Source organism: Nyctibius grandis, chromosome 24 (genome assembly GCF_013368605.1).
Source record: "Nyctibius grandis isolate bNycGra1 chromosome 24, bNycGra1.pri, whole genome shotgun sequence".
Classification (NCBI taxonomy): domain Eukaryota; kingdom Metazoa; phylum Chordata; class Aves; order Nyctibiiformes; family Nyctibiidae; genus Nyctibius; species Nyctibius grandis.
Genome location: NC_090681.1, coordinates 6,863,267 through 6,880,222, shown reverse-complemented (window position 1 = coordinate 6,880,222; position 16,956 = coordinate 6,863,267). Strand labels below are relative to the sequence as shown.

Genomic DNA, 16,956 nt, shown 5'->3' with positions numbered 1-16,956 from the left:
CTCCAGGCTGGCACAGAGGGAAGCTTTACTGGAGCTGAAGGAAATAGGGATCCCTCTGCGGTGAAGCATGCTCCAACCCTGCCAAGAGCAGCACTCTCAGGTCCTGGGAGGACTGTGCTCAACTCTTCTCCAAAGCAGGGCTGAGGAGTAAAGGAACAAGGGAGGAATTTAATTACATAGGAGGAAAGTTCCCAGCGCTCCCTTCTTTTGGTTTAATCCCACAAAGTGGAAATTGGGAAGTCTGGGGCAGGAAAGGGAGGGGGTAGCCACAGACAGGAAAGTAAAATACCACAAAGACAAGGCTGATCCTGACTCCACGGCATTTTTGCATGGCTCATGCAACCTCTGCCAACTCCTGCTCTTGCTCCAGTACTCGAAAAACATGGCAAAGAGGGCAGAAATCTGCCTGAGAGCAAGGGCTGCCTCTGCTTGGGAGGGGGGAGATGTGACTTTTGGGGTTCACTATTTTTGTACATGAGTGGGAACTGCCGAGTCGCTGCGGACGGAGTCAATGAGAGAGGGAGAGCCTGTCACTGCTGCCTGCCGAGGGGGGAAGCAAATGCTTCGCAAGATTGCTCCAAATTACCATGGTGTCACCCCCGTGATGGGGCGTGATTTCTGGACACTCTGCTCGCTCACAGCTTCAGCCCCTGGCACAGGGAGGCTAGAGAGCAACAGAGCTGCCTGCACCCCATGTCATGGGTCAGACAGAGGTTCCCACTTCTCCTGGGAAGGTGGCTTCCACCTCCTGAAACCTTCCACCCCCAATTTACTGCCAGGAAAGCTTCCACCCAACACAAACATGTCTTTAGCCACTTGTGCAGTACCTGAGAAGCACCTCGGAGATGTCGGGCAAGACCCCCTGAGTCCAGGGCACTGCTGGAGAGGTCAGCCACGGGCTGGGAGGTCCCCAGCAGCTCTGCGGAGCCCACAGGGCGGCAGCGGGCAGGAGGCAAACAAACAGCAGGAAGCGAGGGAGAGGCTGGGAACATCAAGGCCGAACGCAGAAACCCAAGATAAACAGCGCGAGTGCCTTTCAGTTCCCAACGATAACAGAAATCACCCCCACCAGGGGGGAGCCCACAGCTTGGCTGGCACACAGGCCATGAGAACAACCCCAGGCAATCCACCCTGACACCAACCTTGCAGCACAGGGCACAGAAATGGCTCACGTCAAGGAATGGCAGGAAAGCACCAGCCTGGAAGGTTTGCACAAGCTGACCCTGGATTTTCAAGAGGAACAGTCTCAGAGAAATGCCTCTCCTAAGGCATCCTTCAGCTTCAGAAATGCTGCTCTCCTGCTTCTCATTCACTGACAGGCGTGTGCTGGACTTGCCAGCTGGCAAATGCCAGAGGGACGTGCAGGAGGAGGACAGCTCCCCTGGTCCTAAACACAACTGCAGTACTAGCAAGCTAGAGACATGTCTGAACATCTCAACAGCCAATGCCTAGACCTTTGCAAGGCAGCAAGTTCCCCAATACGGTTCCTACCCAACAACCACAGCTCAAGGAACAAGGCAGGTATGACCTGATTCAGATCTGGTTTTCCATGTTCACAGCAGAGATCAGAGCATCAGGCAGAGCAAGGTAACTGTCAGAAGCACAAACAGGCGCAGTCCTGCAACTTAACGGTTCTCATTATTCCCTTATATCCACAAATAGCCCAGTCCCCCCTATATCCCTAGGAATGTGTGTCCCAGAGACGCACGGAAGACTCCAAGGAAATTCCTGAAGAGGAGCAGACCTCAGCAATGTTGTACAGCACCACCATCCCTCCAAAGAGCCATCATCCTGCCCATCTTTACGGATGGCTGTTCCTCAGCCCCTTGACACCAGGCTGTTACACTAACAGGTATGATCATCTGGACCTTTACCACGCATGAAGCAGCAGTAAGAAAGCCAGACAGGGCACGCAGATGTCCTTGTTGCTAGCCTCTGCCTGTTTTGCTGTATTTTGAGAGCTGAGTGGAGGAGGAAGAGAGCTACATAACAATATTGGCCTTACCTTTTGTTCCAGGGGGCTGCAGATTATCTCCAGTCAGCGAGCACCAGCCTACGGGAAAGATGTCCCGGGAATCATATCGGCACCAGTAATCGAAGGCACCTCTCCAGCCATCAAATGTTATGAGGACCTCAGAACCTCTCACCTCCCCAATGGTGGCCGGGCAGATGAAGTGAGGGTTCTTCCTGTCCACTGCCTCCAGCTTCATACCTGTCTTGAAGAAGTTTTGGGATGGAGATGGTGGTTCCTACAAGGAGAAGTTGAAAATGTGCTCAAAGAGGATATGCCAGTGCCTCCCCAGACTAGGGCTGTCCCCTCCAGCAGCAAACTCACCTCACAAGCAGATGAAGAAGGGAGCTAGTGGGCTGGATGTGACCCCCAATTAGGTGTGCACAAGCTGGCCTAGCTACGCAACCACATGCCCTTTAAGTCAAGAAACAATGAAGCCCACTACTGACTGCTCTGCCATCACTCGGCTGCTGGACCAAATCCAGACAGTGCTACGCTAACACTGCACCTTGTGACAAGTCTGTCATGCAACACAGGCAGAAAATAAAGCTCCAAAGGAAAGAGCCTCGTAGGATACTCTCACCTTGTTATCTCAGAGCAGGAAAACCAGAGAGATGACAGTCTCTCTCCATCATTCTTCCCCCACCTTCAGCTTTGCTAGACATGTGAGAGAGCCACCATCCATCATTATCTGGGGCTTGCTCTTCCTAGTCTTTTACACTTGAGATACACCGAAGGCACACCAACCATCCCATACCACAGCACACGCCTCTACACTGGCTTCTGTCTCACTCTGACTTCTCTAAGGGTGTGAGAATACAAACTACTAAATCACACTTGCAGTGTTGCCTCACCGCAATATTTGCACTCCTTGCAAGCTCTGGTACATTAAAAAGTTTCAGAGAGGTGCTGACTTTCACATGTTGCGTTCCTGATTTTGAGTAGCACGTGCAGCCCAAGTGAAAAACAAGCACATCTCGCAAGCCCAAGCCACTTTCTTAACAGACCTCTGTCTGCACCTCGACACTGCTACAACACAGCAGCAGAGGGCATGGATCTGTCCTAGAGAAGCAGCACCGTGGCAAATCTGGGCAATGTTCATCTCCTCTGGGATCAGCAGATCTCACACAAGATGCCAGCTGTGATTTTGGTGCTCTGAAGTAATGGGGACATGCCAGAAGCATGTCTTCACAAACAGTGCAGTAAAATACCTTGTGAAAAATCCGGACAGGAGCCATCTCTGCTCCATTCAGAGTCTTCAGAAGGAACATGGGCCAAGAGGAGGCATTCAGCCGAAAGCCTGCAGAGAAGGAAGCAGAGATGGAGACTTTTAGGCTGTGGGGCCACTGGATCCAGCAGCATATGCCTGCTCTGACGGGAACTTTGCAGTGGGCACACATTGTGATCCCACACCACCCTCCTCCTCACGCTGCAGAGTCAAGTTTGACCTTTTCCAGATACTCTGAATGCAAAACAGTACGTTGTTGAAAAGAAACATCTGGAAATGGATGTTTGACTGCAATATTTGCTTATCCTAACAAAAGTCTGTCCGTTGACCATACAGGCAGAGCTCTCTGTGCAGCGCTAGTGCTGGCAGCTTCAGTGATCCTGCTACAGGGGAGACATGAATCAGCAAGTGCACACGCAGACTATGAAATTTCTTCCTCAACAGGGAATCTCAGCTTCTGGGTGGCCTGCTCCACCTTTTAGAGGGAGCTGCAGGCAAGCTAACTCGAAGGAATAAAGAGGCAGTGACTTGGCTGGGAAACAGATTTAACCATGACAGGGGAGGATGGCAGTTTTTGGCTCGACATCTTCTGTGAAAAAAAAAAAACAGAGAAATAACAGGAAGGGGCTTATGGGAAGAAAAAAGCAAATTGGTGTGCTCTGAGTCTGTGGTACTGAGCACGACTGCACGACCGACCACAGTCTCCAGATATCACCAAACACCATCTTTGCTAAATGTGCATCTGCCTGTACAGGCAATTTCTGCTGCTCAGCTGAACACGGCATTGCACTCTCTGTATTTGCGGTGTTTGAAGGTAACCTGGGACTGGACCTGGACGGAGAGCATCCCATGATTAACACGGCAAAGTTCTACCAGGGCCGAAATGCCAGAACTCAACCAGCTCAGTACAGGTCACCCTGCCAGCCCTGCAACTTCGTCAAAGCAGTCTGAAAACCGACCAAGCCAGCCACAAACCTCAGGGGATGGGAGAGCTGAGCTCCCAGAGGGGCAAAGATAACCTCTTACGTGGATTATCTATGTGAAGAAGGGGAGGACAGAATCACAGAACGGTTGGGGCTGGAAGGGACCTCTGGAGATCATCCAGCCCAACCCCCTGCCAAAGCAGGGTCACCCAGAGCAATTTGCACAGGGTCGTGTCCAGGCGGGTTTTGAATATCTCCAGAGAAGGAGACTCCCCACCCTCCTTGGGCAGCCTGTCCCAGGGCTCTGGCACCCTCAAAGCAAAGAAGTTTTTCCTCATATTCAGATGGAACTTCCCACGTTTCAGTTTGTGCCCGTTGCCCCTTGTCCTGTCGCTGGGCACCACTGAGAAGAGTCTGGCCCCATCCCCTTGACACCCCCCTGAGGTATTTGTAAGCATTGATAAGATCCCCCCTCAGTCTGCTCTTCTCCAGCCTGAACAGCCCCAGCTCCCTCAGCCTCTCCTCCTAAGAGAGACGCTCCAGCCCTCTGACCATGTCCGTACCCCTCCGCTGGACTCTCTCCAGTAGTTCCTTGTCTTTCTCGAACTGGGGGGCCCAGAACTGCACACAGTTACTCCAGGTGTGGCCTCACCAGGGCAGTGTAGAGGGGGAGGAGAACCTCCCTCGACCTCCTGGCCACACTCTTCCTCATGCACCCCAGGACACCATTGGCCTTCCTGGCCCCAAGGGCACATTGTTGGCTCATGGGGAACTTGGTGTCCACTAGAACTCCCAGGTCCTTCTCTGCAGAGCTGCTTTCCAGCAGGTCAGCCCCCAACCTGTACTGGTGAGTGGGGCTATTCCTCCCGAGGTGCAGGGCCCTACACTTGCCTTTGCTGAACGTCATTGGGTTTCTGTCTGCCCAACTCTCCAGCCTGACCAGGTCTCACAGCAGCAAATGTATACAAATGGAAAATGCTACAAGGAGCACAGAAAATCCTTGCTGTGTGTTCTGGGCCCTGGCACTCTGCAGGCAGAAAGGACAACTGCAGAACTAGCTTTTTTGTTTCCTGTCTTTATGCTGGGTGCAATAGAACCACTCTTGTCTGGCCTAAGGCTAAGCAGGCGATAAGAGATCAGAGCTGGGCACACAGACTTCTTCCAGACTATGAACCCTCTCCTCTGGCACTGTCAGAAAGGAGTTTTGCTCCGCAACTCCATTACATTTGTTGCCATCTGCCGGCAAAACCCAGACAAGGCAGAGGAGGAACCCATCTCTGCCAGCGAGGACCGGTACCCGCGCCTCTGCGCAGGCTGCACCAGAGCTGTGAGCTGCACCCTGGGACCAGGGTTTCAAAGAGGTGTCTGCAAACGGACAGCAGCATGCATCAACACAAAGAATGGCAGCTTTCATGTTAACAGCTGCAGCAGGTTTTGGCTATGGCAATTACGAAGGGAAAGGGTACAATTAGACTTGCATCCACACGGTTTTGTGTGGTGTGATATGCCAAAACATGCACCTGCTGATGTTTCTTCCTTCTTCAGAAAGGTCAGTCCCAAGTGTCCCATTGCAATGTAGACTGTACTTCCACCAAAGCTCACAATGGTGCTCCAGGAAAAAACATGAATAAAAATATTCCTAACTCAAGGTACCCTATTGAAGGTTTCTTGTATCACTATAGATCAGCTTGGTATTATTTGGGGATTTGCTAATTGAGAGAGAGATTTATGAAGAAACTTCAAAAATAATGGGCAGCAGAACACAAAAGCAGGTTAATCTTGCTGCTTAATCAGGAAAGAACCAGCAAATCAGCTCATCATTTGGCCAGTGTCAAAAAAAAAGGATGTGTGTTTAACTGAAGACAAGACTGGAAGAATTGTTCAGCTGCCCAGGTAATTTATAAAGCTGTAGCCAAGCAAAATTAAATAAATAAACAGATGAAATATCACAAGCATCTCTTCACAAGAGACAGGACTTAAATCACTGGGAACCTTCTCAGACATTATGTTTCCCCATCAGATGGGCTCCAGCTAATCTGCTACTGCCCCAAAGACACTTGGGCACAAATACACTCAGACAGCACAAATGAAAATATAAACGCTTTTGAAATCACACTGTCAGGATCAGCAGTGATACAGCAGATGCCTCAGCCCTAACTGCTCTCTTGGTTATTCTCTACATGAAGATTTACAGATGCCCAGCAAAGCACCTCCACCCAGACACCAGTACTGTGCCGGCTCGGAGGGGGAGCGCGGGGGAAAGCACTGACGGACGGCAGCCGTTTCACAGCAAGCGCACCTCTGAGATGACAGCGCTTGCAAGCAGGAGCAGAAGCCTAAAGCAATGGGCAACGGCCAGAAATCAAGCCATTGCTAGAGCTATTTGCCAGCACTGCCTGGGTGACTGTGTGGTGTCTCCCAGAAAAAAAGAACCTGGTTTGTTCTGTCCTCGTCCAGGCAATCACCCAGGAAAGGCCATCACAGCTGCTCTGCCTTCAACGCTACTGCTCACACTCCTGGGTCACCAGGACTTTGGGGTGCCCCTTGTTTGCTTGTGCATCCTCTGGGAAATGGAGTGGCTCTGGCATTCTTTCACATAAATGGGTGGAAAATGTATTTTCCCTTTGAGGTACACAGACAGAATTTCAGAGGCATGGTCAGCACGTGCTGTTCTGAGCTTGAGCTGCAAAGAGCGCAAGCAGCTCACCTAGGTGCAAAGAGCTCTTTCCTCTACACTCTACAGCATCTCCCTATGCATGCCATGATGTCCATGTGGAAATACAGATCTGGTGTGGGATACATCTGTTTAACAGCCCAAGCTAAGGCTGTAGACAGGGGCAGACCATGGGGCTCTGTCCCAAGCGCAGAAATATAAAAAACTGCAGGGTTTTCCCCACAGATAATGTAGGCGCTTGCTGGACAGTTGAACTTCAGCTCACCCAGCGGAGGCTGCAGCATCCCTCCATTCTTCTCACAGTTTCCTATGGGCTGGATTTCAGCAGAGTCCACCAGCCGCCAGAAGTCATTCTTGTTATCGCTGCCATCGAGGCGCAGGCGGAGGCGTGCGCCTGTCAGACCCACCACGGTGGCAATGCAAGTGGAGGTGGTGTTCCGGGGGTCCTGGGCTTCTAGTTTCATACTGATCTTGAATTCATTTGCAGGTGGAGTGTATGACTGCAAAGAAAAGAACAGGGACCCAGTTAGAGGCATGGTTTCCAATATATGCACCACCTCAGTCATAAAGCTTAAGCCCTAACTGCATCAAAACAGATTCTAGTGAAGACTGACAGCATCCTCCAAGCACAGCGTGGGAGCAGACACCACAGAGCAGCAAAGAAAGTCTGGTGAGCCCTGGCAGATCTGTGACCCAGACCATAGTCTTTTGGTACTGCATCATCTAGACAACCAGACCTACCCTTTCCTCTTAGCCCTCTTCTCAGGAGAATCACCCACCTGACCCAAGACCTAAAGAGATACTCATCTGTGCTGCTGCTCCTCTGTCTGGACCCAGGGGTGCCATGCCAAATCACTCCTGTATCCCCCTGTACTCAACGCTATCACCTCTGTTCTCAAGTACCCAGTGCCTGGGGGAGTTGCTATTCAATTCACAAAGACCTGGTGAATTCTGAAGAAAATCTCCTTGCTGGGCAGGAGCCACCAAAAGCTGGATCACAGCCTACTCAGAACATTTTCTCCACGACCCTGTGCTCAGCAGAGAGAAAAAACATTCTCGTGTTCCTGTTCATGCACATCTGAGAGTTAAGTCTTCTGCGCTACTCTAACATTTGCAGCGCCTGAACGTTTCTTTTTTATCTCTGTTTCAGCAAACTTAGATTTCTATTAAGTCTCCAACATCCTTAAGCATCTTCCTTGCCCAAAAAGGGGCCTGTTCCAGGTATAGAACTTCTGGATCATCAACGGACCATCACCCTTGGCCTTTCTGGTTTTCATTCACCCTCTTACCTGCTTGAAGCAATGGGCAGGAGCTGGGATGGCACATGTCTCTTTCAGGTATTTCTCCCAGGTGAAGTGACCTGAGAAGAGAAAATAAAAGGATTCAAATAGGAACTGATGAGCAAAAATCTCAGAAAAAGAGATGGCTGGACTCCTAACGCCGGCAGTTCTCCACTTCTCACAGAGGAGGTGCTCACAGGCAACACGGTTTCATCAAGATCCTCTGATGTTTGAGACCACAGAAGATTTACAACTGCAGCTGACAGGCAGAACAAAGCATGGTGCTGCCTACGGCATCTTACTGTCTCCGCGCTGCCGAGAAGGCTCTGCAGAAAGTGAGGGTAACAACCTACAACTTAACATAAAATACCCAGCACAGACGGGAATCTGTGGAGTCTTCCAGGCAACTGTCCCTTAAAAATAATTTGTTAAATACATTGCTCAGTCTGGGGATTAAGAACAGTCACTGCGGGCTAAAAGCAGCCCGAATCCACAGGAAACTTTGCACTGTGCTGGCTTTACGGTTCCCTGGTCCAGCGTGCACGCAGCCTGCCCCACAAGCCAGCAGCTCGGAGCAGGTAGCAGCCCATCCCCAGCAATTAGTGGACAGGTCAGTAATTAATTTCCTGAAGCGGACACAGAGTCCATAGCTTGGGCAGGATGGAAGCAGGGATCCTCCAAAGGGGGATTTGCTGCAGAGCAGCTCACATCCAACACCAAAGCCCCTTCCACCGAGTGCTGCTGCTGGGGGAACCACATTTTATCCTTGCCTGCACCCTGTACAGTAGGAAGGGTAAAGGCAATATGCCATCCAGGGAAACCTGTTATTAAATGAGGAATTAAAAGCTCCCGTGATCCGAGCAAATCATGACTTTTGCCATTTAAACGGAGCAGCTGGGAAAGGATCCTTCCAGCATGACATTAGCTCGTATTCATCTGAACGGCTCCCCGGAGACCGCTGTTTCCAAGTCATTTCAAGAGCATTGGTGGCAGCACAATTAAAGAGTCAGCTACCACTGCCCCTATTCACATCAAGTTTTTAATCAGTCTATTTTCAAAACAAAAGCTACATTAAGAGCCATTTTAGCTACTACGCTGCACACCACACCTCTAAAAATTCAGGCATTAAGGTCACCACACATTACTTCAGTTCTGCCTCGTGCACAGAGAAGCCTTTAGGGCTCGCTAATCTCCCAGCTTCAAATAAATAAAAAAAACGCTGCTTTCTTGCCACCTCCCATGCAGATGACTAGCACACTGTTAAATACAGTGGAAATGAACAGAAAAAAATACAGTTTCGTTGCCACACTGGCTGAATATATTTCTGTTTACAGACTCCGACAGCAGCTCTCCGTTCCTCAGAGTACGCGTTTCCACTCGTTGGCACAAATTTTCTTTTCAGCCAACGGTCTCACATCGGGGTGAATGAAGAATATTAGTGATTCACTGCAGTGATGCTCTCACAAAAACAATTTTTTTTGATTTAATTGAAGATACGATTCTACACTCAGTTACATCAATGAAACTCTTTGTATGAATAATGTGTAGTAAACAGCCAAAGCAAACCCAGGCACTCCTGGCATGGAAATGGCTTGTTACATCCCATCCCTTAACTCTGGTTGCTGATCTGGGCTCACCTCGGACTGGGTGGCCCTTCAGAGGCCCTTGTCCATGGAGCACAGAGGACACCTGCAGTGACAGCACCGGGGCAAGGAGTGCAAGCCTCAGCCCCAGGGCCTGAGCAGGCATCTTGAAAAGGATCAGCTGCGCTTGACAATTTTATTTTAAAAAAGAAACCTCCCCTCCCCTCAGCTGGTTTCAATCCCTCGCTATTAGAAGTAGTCCTGGTTTTAATCCTTCCACTTTTCACTCGCTCTGAACCAAGCGGGGCCGTTCTGCTCCCTGCAGCAGCTCACGCCGCAGTCGGGATCAACGCTGCGCAATGCCAGCAGGAGCAGTAAATTTCTGAGACAGCTGCGTGCCTCTGAAAATAGTGTTTGGACATGGAACTTATTTGAGATTAATTCTAGAGCCTGTTGGGACCCAACCACCATATGAAGACACACACACACAACACAAGAACTGCAGCCACTTACGACTCGTGGTTCTGGGGACTTATTTTGCAAAGAAAAGTAGGAGCAGCAGAAAGACTTCTCTGAACTCTAAGAAAAGACAGAGCCGACGCAGCAGAGTCAAGCCTGCCTTCCTCCTCTGTTCATATCAGCCACTGCTTTACATAAGGGTGGCATGACAAGGACAATCAAAGGCTGCGCTTCTTTTTCAGGATTACTCTCAAATCAGGACAGAAGCTGCACACTGAAATTGGAAGCTGCCGTCGTTGCCTTAGGGCGAGAGGAAGCCCTGCCCAGAACGTAGGGAATGGTTTTAGATGAATTCAGTAATAGTATTTAGCTCACGATATAATGCTTTTCAAGCAGGAATTTCAAAGTACACTTAACTAAATATGGTCGGCTTCAACCTAAAAACCGCAGGAAAAATCAGAAGAAAAGGGCATAACACAAAAGTTGTTTGTTTTTTTTAACAAGAAAGGGAGAGGTGCCAATCAAATAGAAAAAAAAGCAGGAGGCACTTAAGGCTTTTTTAGCTGGGGAGCAGAGAACAAGCCCTGAGCTCTGTACTCAAGAGCGTGTATGGTTGAAGATGGACACTCATATTAATAAACTGGATGCCCTACTGTAAAGGGACAGGACGTGTTAGTCTGCAAGATGCTTGTTTCTTATCTGGCCTGGGCATGTAACACTGGAGAATGCTTTCTGAGTGCTGGTCAAAAAACGCTGGTGGCTTTTCTCCAATTCCCAGTGAATAACTTTGCTTCATGAAAAAACAGCACTTCAGCCAGTCCCACAGCGTCCCTTTTACTGGTGATGGACTGACATCCTCTCTCACCCCAAAAAGCAAAGGGGAACACTCGCTCCGCCGCTGCCCCCAGCTTCCAGTACAACATGCAAAATGTCCCACCAGCCCTAAAAGTCACCCTCTGTTTTGCCTGGTCTCTGCCTTCTCCTTCATCCCCCCCTCGTCCCTTGCAGAGCACACCATACCCCCCCAGACTGGAAGGATCAGCGTTTGAACGGTTCCTCCACATAACATCCATCAGATCTTTACAGGAAGAAACAAGGGAAGGACACAAGGAGAAACACCACGTTTTTGTAATTACATCTGCAGCTAAATAAAAGCCAAGGATTGTAAACCTATATGACTCCCTGTAACTTGGCTGTGAAAATGCCTACTAAGGGTGACTGTCCATCACTTCTGCTTGCCTTTGGAAAGCTCCTTCCTTGTGCCAAAGGGAGGTATTACTTGCAGGCAGAGTGTCAGGTTTGGGCTCTGATGTCTTAACCTTCAAAAATATTTACTACAAACAAAACATTCCACCCACCCAAGGGGTCAAACTACAGGAGTTGTGAACAACGCAACTCTGCACCCTTGAGTTTGGATTCTCATCATGTTGCATTTAATGTTGATCATTTGCCCAGAATTTAAATGAAGATGGAGTTTCTGTTTATATCTTTAACCGAAGTCTGGTTTGGACTCCATTAGCATTTCAGCTCCCGAGGGGTCATCAATCCAACTGAAACGATACATGTGTGTTTGAGGTCACATCTGTGAAGGAGAACGTGCCCTACCCAGATCAAGGCATCCCATTAAAGTCTGCAGCCCATATGTGTGTCTGCTAACGAGCATCAAGGCAGCACATGAAAGCAGCACAGTTTGAGCCAACTCAATATGAAAATCAGCAGAGTATCGTCTCTGCTCGCAGATCCAAAGGCCACGGTGGCCTTCCCTGACATCTGGGCGCAGCCTCCCAAGGGTCAGCTCTCCCACCACGACAGCAGAGCTCCTGTATGTCCTCCCCACTACAATTTCCAAGTCGTTTGCTCAGCCATCAATCTGGCTGCACATTCTTCATCGGTAACAGCCACAACCGATAACACGATCCTGCTCACTCACTGTCTTGCTCAGAAGAAACGGGAGAATGTGTGAGCCAAAACTAATAGGTTTCAAACACCACGACGCTGTCTGCTTTGCTTCGTCTCAGAGGTATCCCGATTCAGTATTAGCTTTGAGCAGAAATCCTTCCAGCCTGGACTCCACGGCACTCCGTGCCAGAAAGCTGCTGCAGTTTCACCCCCCTCGCTGTGTACCCGAGCTTCGGGCAGCGATGAGCTGCTCAGAGTTTCTTGTAGGGAGGTGATCCCTGATCCCCGCTGCTACACAACAGATGTGTAGATGTGGTGCTTAGGGACATGGTTTAGTGGTCGACTTGACAGTGATGATCTTAAACATCTTTTCCAAGAAAAACGATTCTATGATTCTACACCATGCGCTTGCTGGGCAGACACATCCAGCTATCTGCAGCATCTCCTCTCTAGGCCAGCAAGCCCTGGGACACAGCGAGGTGCAGCGGTTGGTGTGCTGGGTTACCTTAAATGCTGATGGGAAAGCACGCCTCTGAATTCCACAGAAGCTCCATTTCAGGTCACGTTGCCACTGAACAACAGCCAGTCCTCTGACATCTTCAAACAGTGCAGCACGAGAAACAGACGGGAAACTGCAACGGAGCCTCCAACACCCTGAAGGCAAACTATACACAGGCCATGGGAGCTGTGATGGTGCCCCATAATGTCACGTGGAGCTCAGCACGGGGTGACAGAGGACCCAGGACTTTGTCAGAGGTGCCAATAAACTTCCTCCCCTTGGAGAAGGTCCTTCCCAAACCGTGATCCACAGTATTTCAGTATAAGGGTAGACAAGGACAGACAAGATGCCCCAACAGAGAAGGGTGAGAGCTGATGGTGGCTCACAGTCCAACACGCCCAAGAACCACACCCTGAGTCTCACCTCAAGGTCCAGGATAACTGAGCCCCTGAGGCACAGCAGCCACTTCAGCTCTCCCAGGGGCTCTAAGAAACACAGGAGAGCCTTTCACAAAGGCAAACCTGTGTTTCCTGTTAGAAACAGCTTGACTCAAACAACTGTTTGGTTTCTTGTCGCTCTGTACTCGGTGGGAAGCATGGACATCACCTTCTTAATATAAGGACAAGGAGAATATAAGGACAGAAGGACATCACCTCCTTACACTCTGTAAGTAAAATACAGGCCCTAAAATCTTTTACTAAATCATACAAGCCTTACATAAACTTGCTGAAGTTGGAAGTCACCTGCATATCCCCCCCTGAGAGACAGCAGGACCTGTCAGTTTTATGAACTCAACACGCAGGCGCTGTGCACAAGGCCACCCCAGCCCGCCCTGCCCAAGCACAGGACATCTCACCTCCAAAGGGAGCGAGAGGCGACTGACTCCTGCGCCGCTACTGCCAGCCCTCGCCCTGCCCTCCACCGAGCCAGCCGGCATCGCCTCTGCCGGGGCAAGAGCCAAATTCCTGCTGTGGGGAAGAGGGAGCGTGGGGCACGCCATGCCTCTCCTACAGCAATGAGGGCTGGGCTAGCAGATGCTGTGAACGTGGAAGAGGAGCTCGTGGAGGAGTGAGAGGCTCCTTATGCCCAGGACACATGTGAAAACATGGGCAGAGTCACCCCTTGGCACTCACAGCTGGGCAGTAAGAGACAGATCTGCTCGATCCTGCCTGATTTAAAAAGGAGCCGGCTCAGCTGTGTGCTTACCCTGGTGTCTTCTCAGCTGGTTTTGACTGTGGTCAGAATTAAGCACACGAGGACTGTCCAAAAGCAGTTTTTATCTGTAAACTAATTTGACACGCTGCAGTTCCCCACATCCAAGCAACTCAAAAAGCTTTTAGGGGGGAAAAAAAAATGAAGGGAGAAAGAGGGAGAAAGAAGGCAGCAGGGAGCTCTCTTACCTTGGTACTGGGAGGGAGACTCTGACGGGCGGCCGTACTTGTGCTTTTTACCATCTTTCCAGTCTATGGCTGAGACAAGAAACAAAGCATTTGTGTCAGTGAAAGAAGCCAGCTAACGCACTCTTCAACATTATCTGCTCATGTCACTTGCTTTACGGGCACTTCAGAGAGTGACCTCCCTGTCATGACCCCAGGTAACACGGATGATTTGCCTAAATCTATGGGGCGTGCTCCCTTCCTCCACACAGCTCAAGAGAAGACCTGGCATGAGGTATCTGCATTTGCATCTTCCTCTCTGCCTAGTCCTCCCCAACTAGTGTTCTCCCACAATGGCAAGGAATAACGTAAAAAGCAGCAAACTGCTACAGCTTCATCGTTTTAACTACGTGAAGAGGTGGCAAGGCTTGAAAGGAACAACTGTGAAAGCCACTAAAATTGGACCTTGTACGCCGAGAAGTGGAGCCTGAATTGCTCCTTGTTTCTCAGCTCCAGGTTACTGCAGCTAGCCTTACTCACACAAACAGCCTCGACCCTCTCTGGTGATGGGAGAGGACTTCTCCTGAAGTCTGCACAGCTGCCCTTTCCATGCACAACACCGGGTTACCACCACGTGTCCTGCGCAGCTTGCAGGAGAGCACAGCAAAGCAGCACCAGCTCTGAAGAGCATCTCATCCGAGTTATCTTTGCTGAGGACAGCTTTGGGCCTCAGAGTTGCCAAAAAATAAAGTTCCCAAGACAGCTCTGGAAAGTGATAGAGCAAGAAGCGGGGGATGCCCATCCCCACCTCTAGCAGCCTCCAGCCCAACGGAGGGATGCCAGATCAGCGTGCCACAGCAGAGCTCATCCTGAGCAAGCTCCTCCACCCGCTCCTGCCTGACCGACGTGCCCTGGGAGCCCGGCTGCAGTCCAGCTCATTTATTTCACAAAGCATTTTTAGGGCTATTATAAACAACAGTTGGGTAGTGTTCTACGAAACGTGCCTTGCCCCCAAAAAGCAGTTCCTTGGGAAAGGGCGAAAAAAGAAAACAGGAAAAGTTTTGAAACTGCCTGACAAGTAGCTGAAAGAGGCAGGTCACGAGCTAGAGTGGCCTGGGGGGTCTTAAGATGTCTGAAATTGCTTTTGGACCATTATTTTTGCAGTCTTCTCTTCTTGACATGTTCTTCTCAATACAACGGACAGGAAGATGGCATGTAGGTTTTATCCCTTAAATGAACACGAGGGACATATGGAGTGTGGCCACAGCATCACTAGACATGGATCAGACAAAAAGCCTCCTTAGAGAGACAGAAATGAAGGAAAAGGATGGAAGGCCACCCCTCCTACAAATGTATTCCCATGAAGGACAGTATACTGTCATCTCCTTAAGAAAGCAAGAAGAAAGGACACAAAGTATTTAAGTCAGAAGCAAAAAAGCCCCCCAGGATGCGTAACGCTCCTCCCAGTGTCACAGGATAGCTCTCTGATAGCATCCATGCGCTAAAGTAGCCTCTCCCCACACTCTGCAGGTGAAGTTACAGGTTATTCTTAACTTTTAACATGCAAAAATCCTCATTAAGCAGGCTGCAAAAGCAGCAGAGAGGGAAAGAAACGCAAGAATTTCTGCAGGCAAATAAAGAATAAAGGAAAAGTTCAATGCATTATTAAAAAAGCAGGTAACTAGGACAGAAACCCACGTGTGCACGATGCAGGTGTTGCTTCTGCAACCTACGGCAGAGCATTCAGCGCTCAGGTCACGCAGCCGCGCTGGCTGGAGGCACCCTGCTCCACGAGGCAGGAGGACAAGCTGTGCGCGAGGCTAAATCCAGCCAGCGCGGTCTGCGGCCACGCTGCTGACTAATCAACCTGCCTCTTTTATTACCAAGCCCTCCAGCTGCCTCGCAGCAGGCTCTCCCCATTCCCGGCTTTCCTTCATTTATTTTCACTTCATTAAAGGACAAGCAGTGTTAGGAAGAGGATAATGCTTCTCTAAGATGAACCACCAGAGGAGCAAAGGAGACGTTTAAAAAAAATAAAGGGAGGAGAGAAATCGAGCATAGAAATCTCCTGCAATAAACCTTGCGAGCGTGTAGCAGATGTGAACAAAGAACTGCGGAGGATGCTCCATCCTCTACGCTTCTCCCTTCCCCCATCCTCCGAAGCGCGTGTGATGAGATCACTCCAGTCAAACGCACATGCACGGCACAGCGCTAAAGGAAATCAATATTTTTGTTAAGCACAAGAAGTCCGAGCAGCTCAGCCGCAGGCAGCCTGCTTGACTTCACCCTTTTTGTTGGGGCAAGCAGGACACGGGCAGGATGCGGGCGGTCGCCCTGAGCACCGCGGCTACCGCTGCGTGTAATGGGACGAGAGGCTCAGGCAGCGAGAGGTAAGCGTCCGTAACAGATTTCATCTCCACAAGGTAGGCTGGTCTTTGGTTTCACGCCTCATTAGAAGGGGGAGGCTTGTGCCAGCGGAGAAGCAGTTTGCCTCACGCTGGGAGCACTAGCAGATGGCGCGTGCCGCGGGCTCCGCGGAGCACCCTCGCCGCCTGACACTGTGCCCCACAAGCTGCAGGGGTGCACCCGGCGAGGGACACTTCCTCTGCCCGTCTTGGGGGTGGATTCACGAGGCCTCCTCTGCACGCCGCCGGTGAAACGAAGGAGTCCATTTGAGCGTGCAACCAGTGCGCTCCCCGCACTCCCACCCATCACTGGCCTCCCAATGCACTCGGTCCTTCGGCCCGCACCAGCTTGCTACCGGGCCTTTGGCTGTGCCAAGCATCACTGCTCACCTTTTTGAGGGCCTGGTTTCCGCATTCTATCACCTGCTGCTGTCCTTATCCTGGGACTGGCTTGCTTTTAGATAACTGAAGATGTCTAGGACAAAAGAAATAAAGATGAGAAAATTCCCCCGTTCTGGAGCACACAGTCATCTGCAACATTAACTAATCACACAGCGGGGAGAAAATAGATGCTCTTCCACCCTGGGTTGCACAGAACATCTCCTACTGAACACAGACA

The 16,956-nt window shown here is 50.3% G+C and overlaps 1 protein-coding gene across 16 annotated transcripts in view; it reads right to left on the bottom strand.

The window, feature by feature from the left end:
- The window catches only part of SCMH1 (Scm polycomb group protein homolog 1), a 74,623-nt gene that overhangs the window by 37,851 nt on the left and 19,816 nt on the right, over positions 1-16,956 (bottom strand). For all 16 annotated transcript variants that reach the window (XM_068417926.1, XM_068417925.1, XM_068417919.1 and 13 more), the window contains 6 exons: positions 16,728-16,812; positions 13,957-14,025; positions 8,126-8,196; positions 7,102-7,336; positions 3,223-3,311; positions 2,006-2,249 (listed from right to left, as the gene is read on the bottom strand). In XM_068417926.1, coding sequence (XP_068274027.1) covers positions 2,006-2,249; positions 3,223-3,311; positions 7,102-7,336; positions 8,126-8,196; positions 13,957-14,025; positions 16,728-16,752 — 733 coding nt within the window. In that variant the 5' untranslated portion in view covers positions 16,753-16,812. The remainder of the gene's footprint in view (positions 1-2,005; positions 2,250-3,222; positions 3,312-7,101; positions 7,337-8,125; positions 8,197-13,956; positions 14,026-16,727; positions 16,813-16,956) is intronic.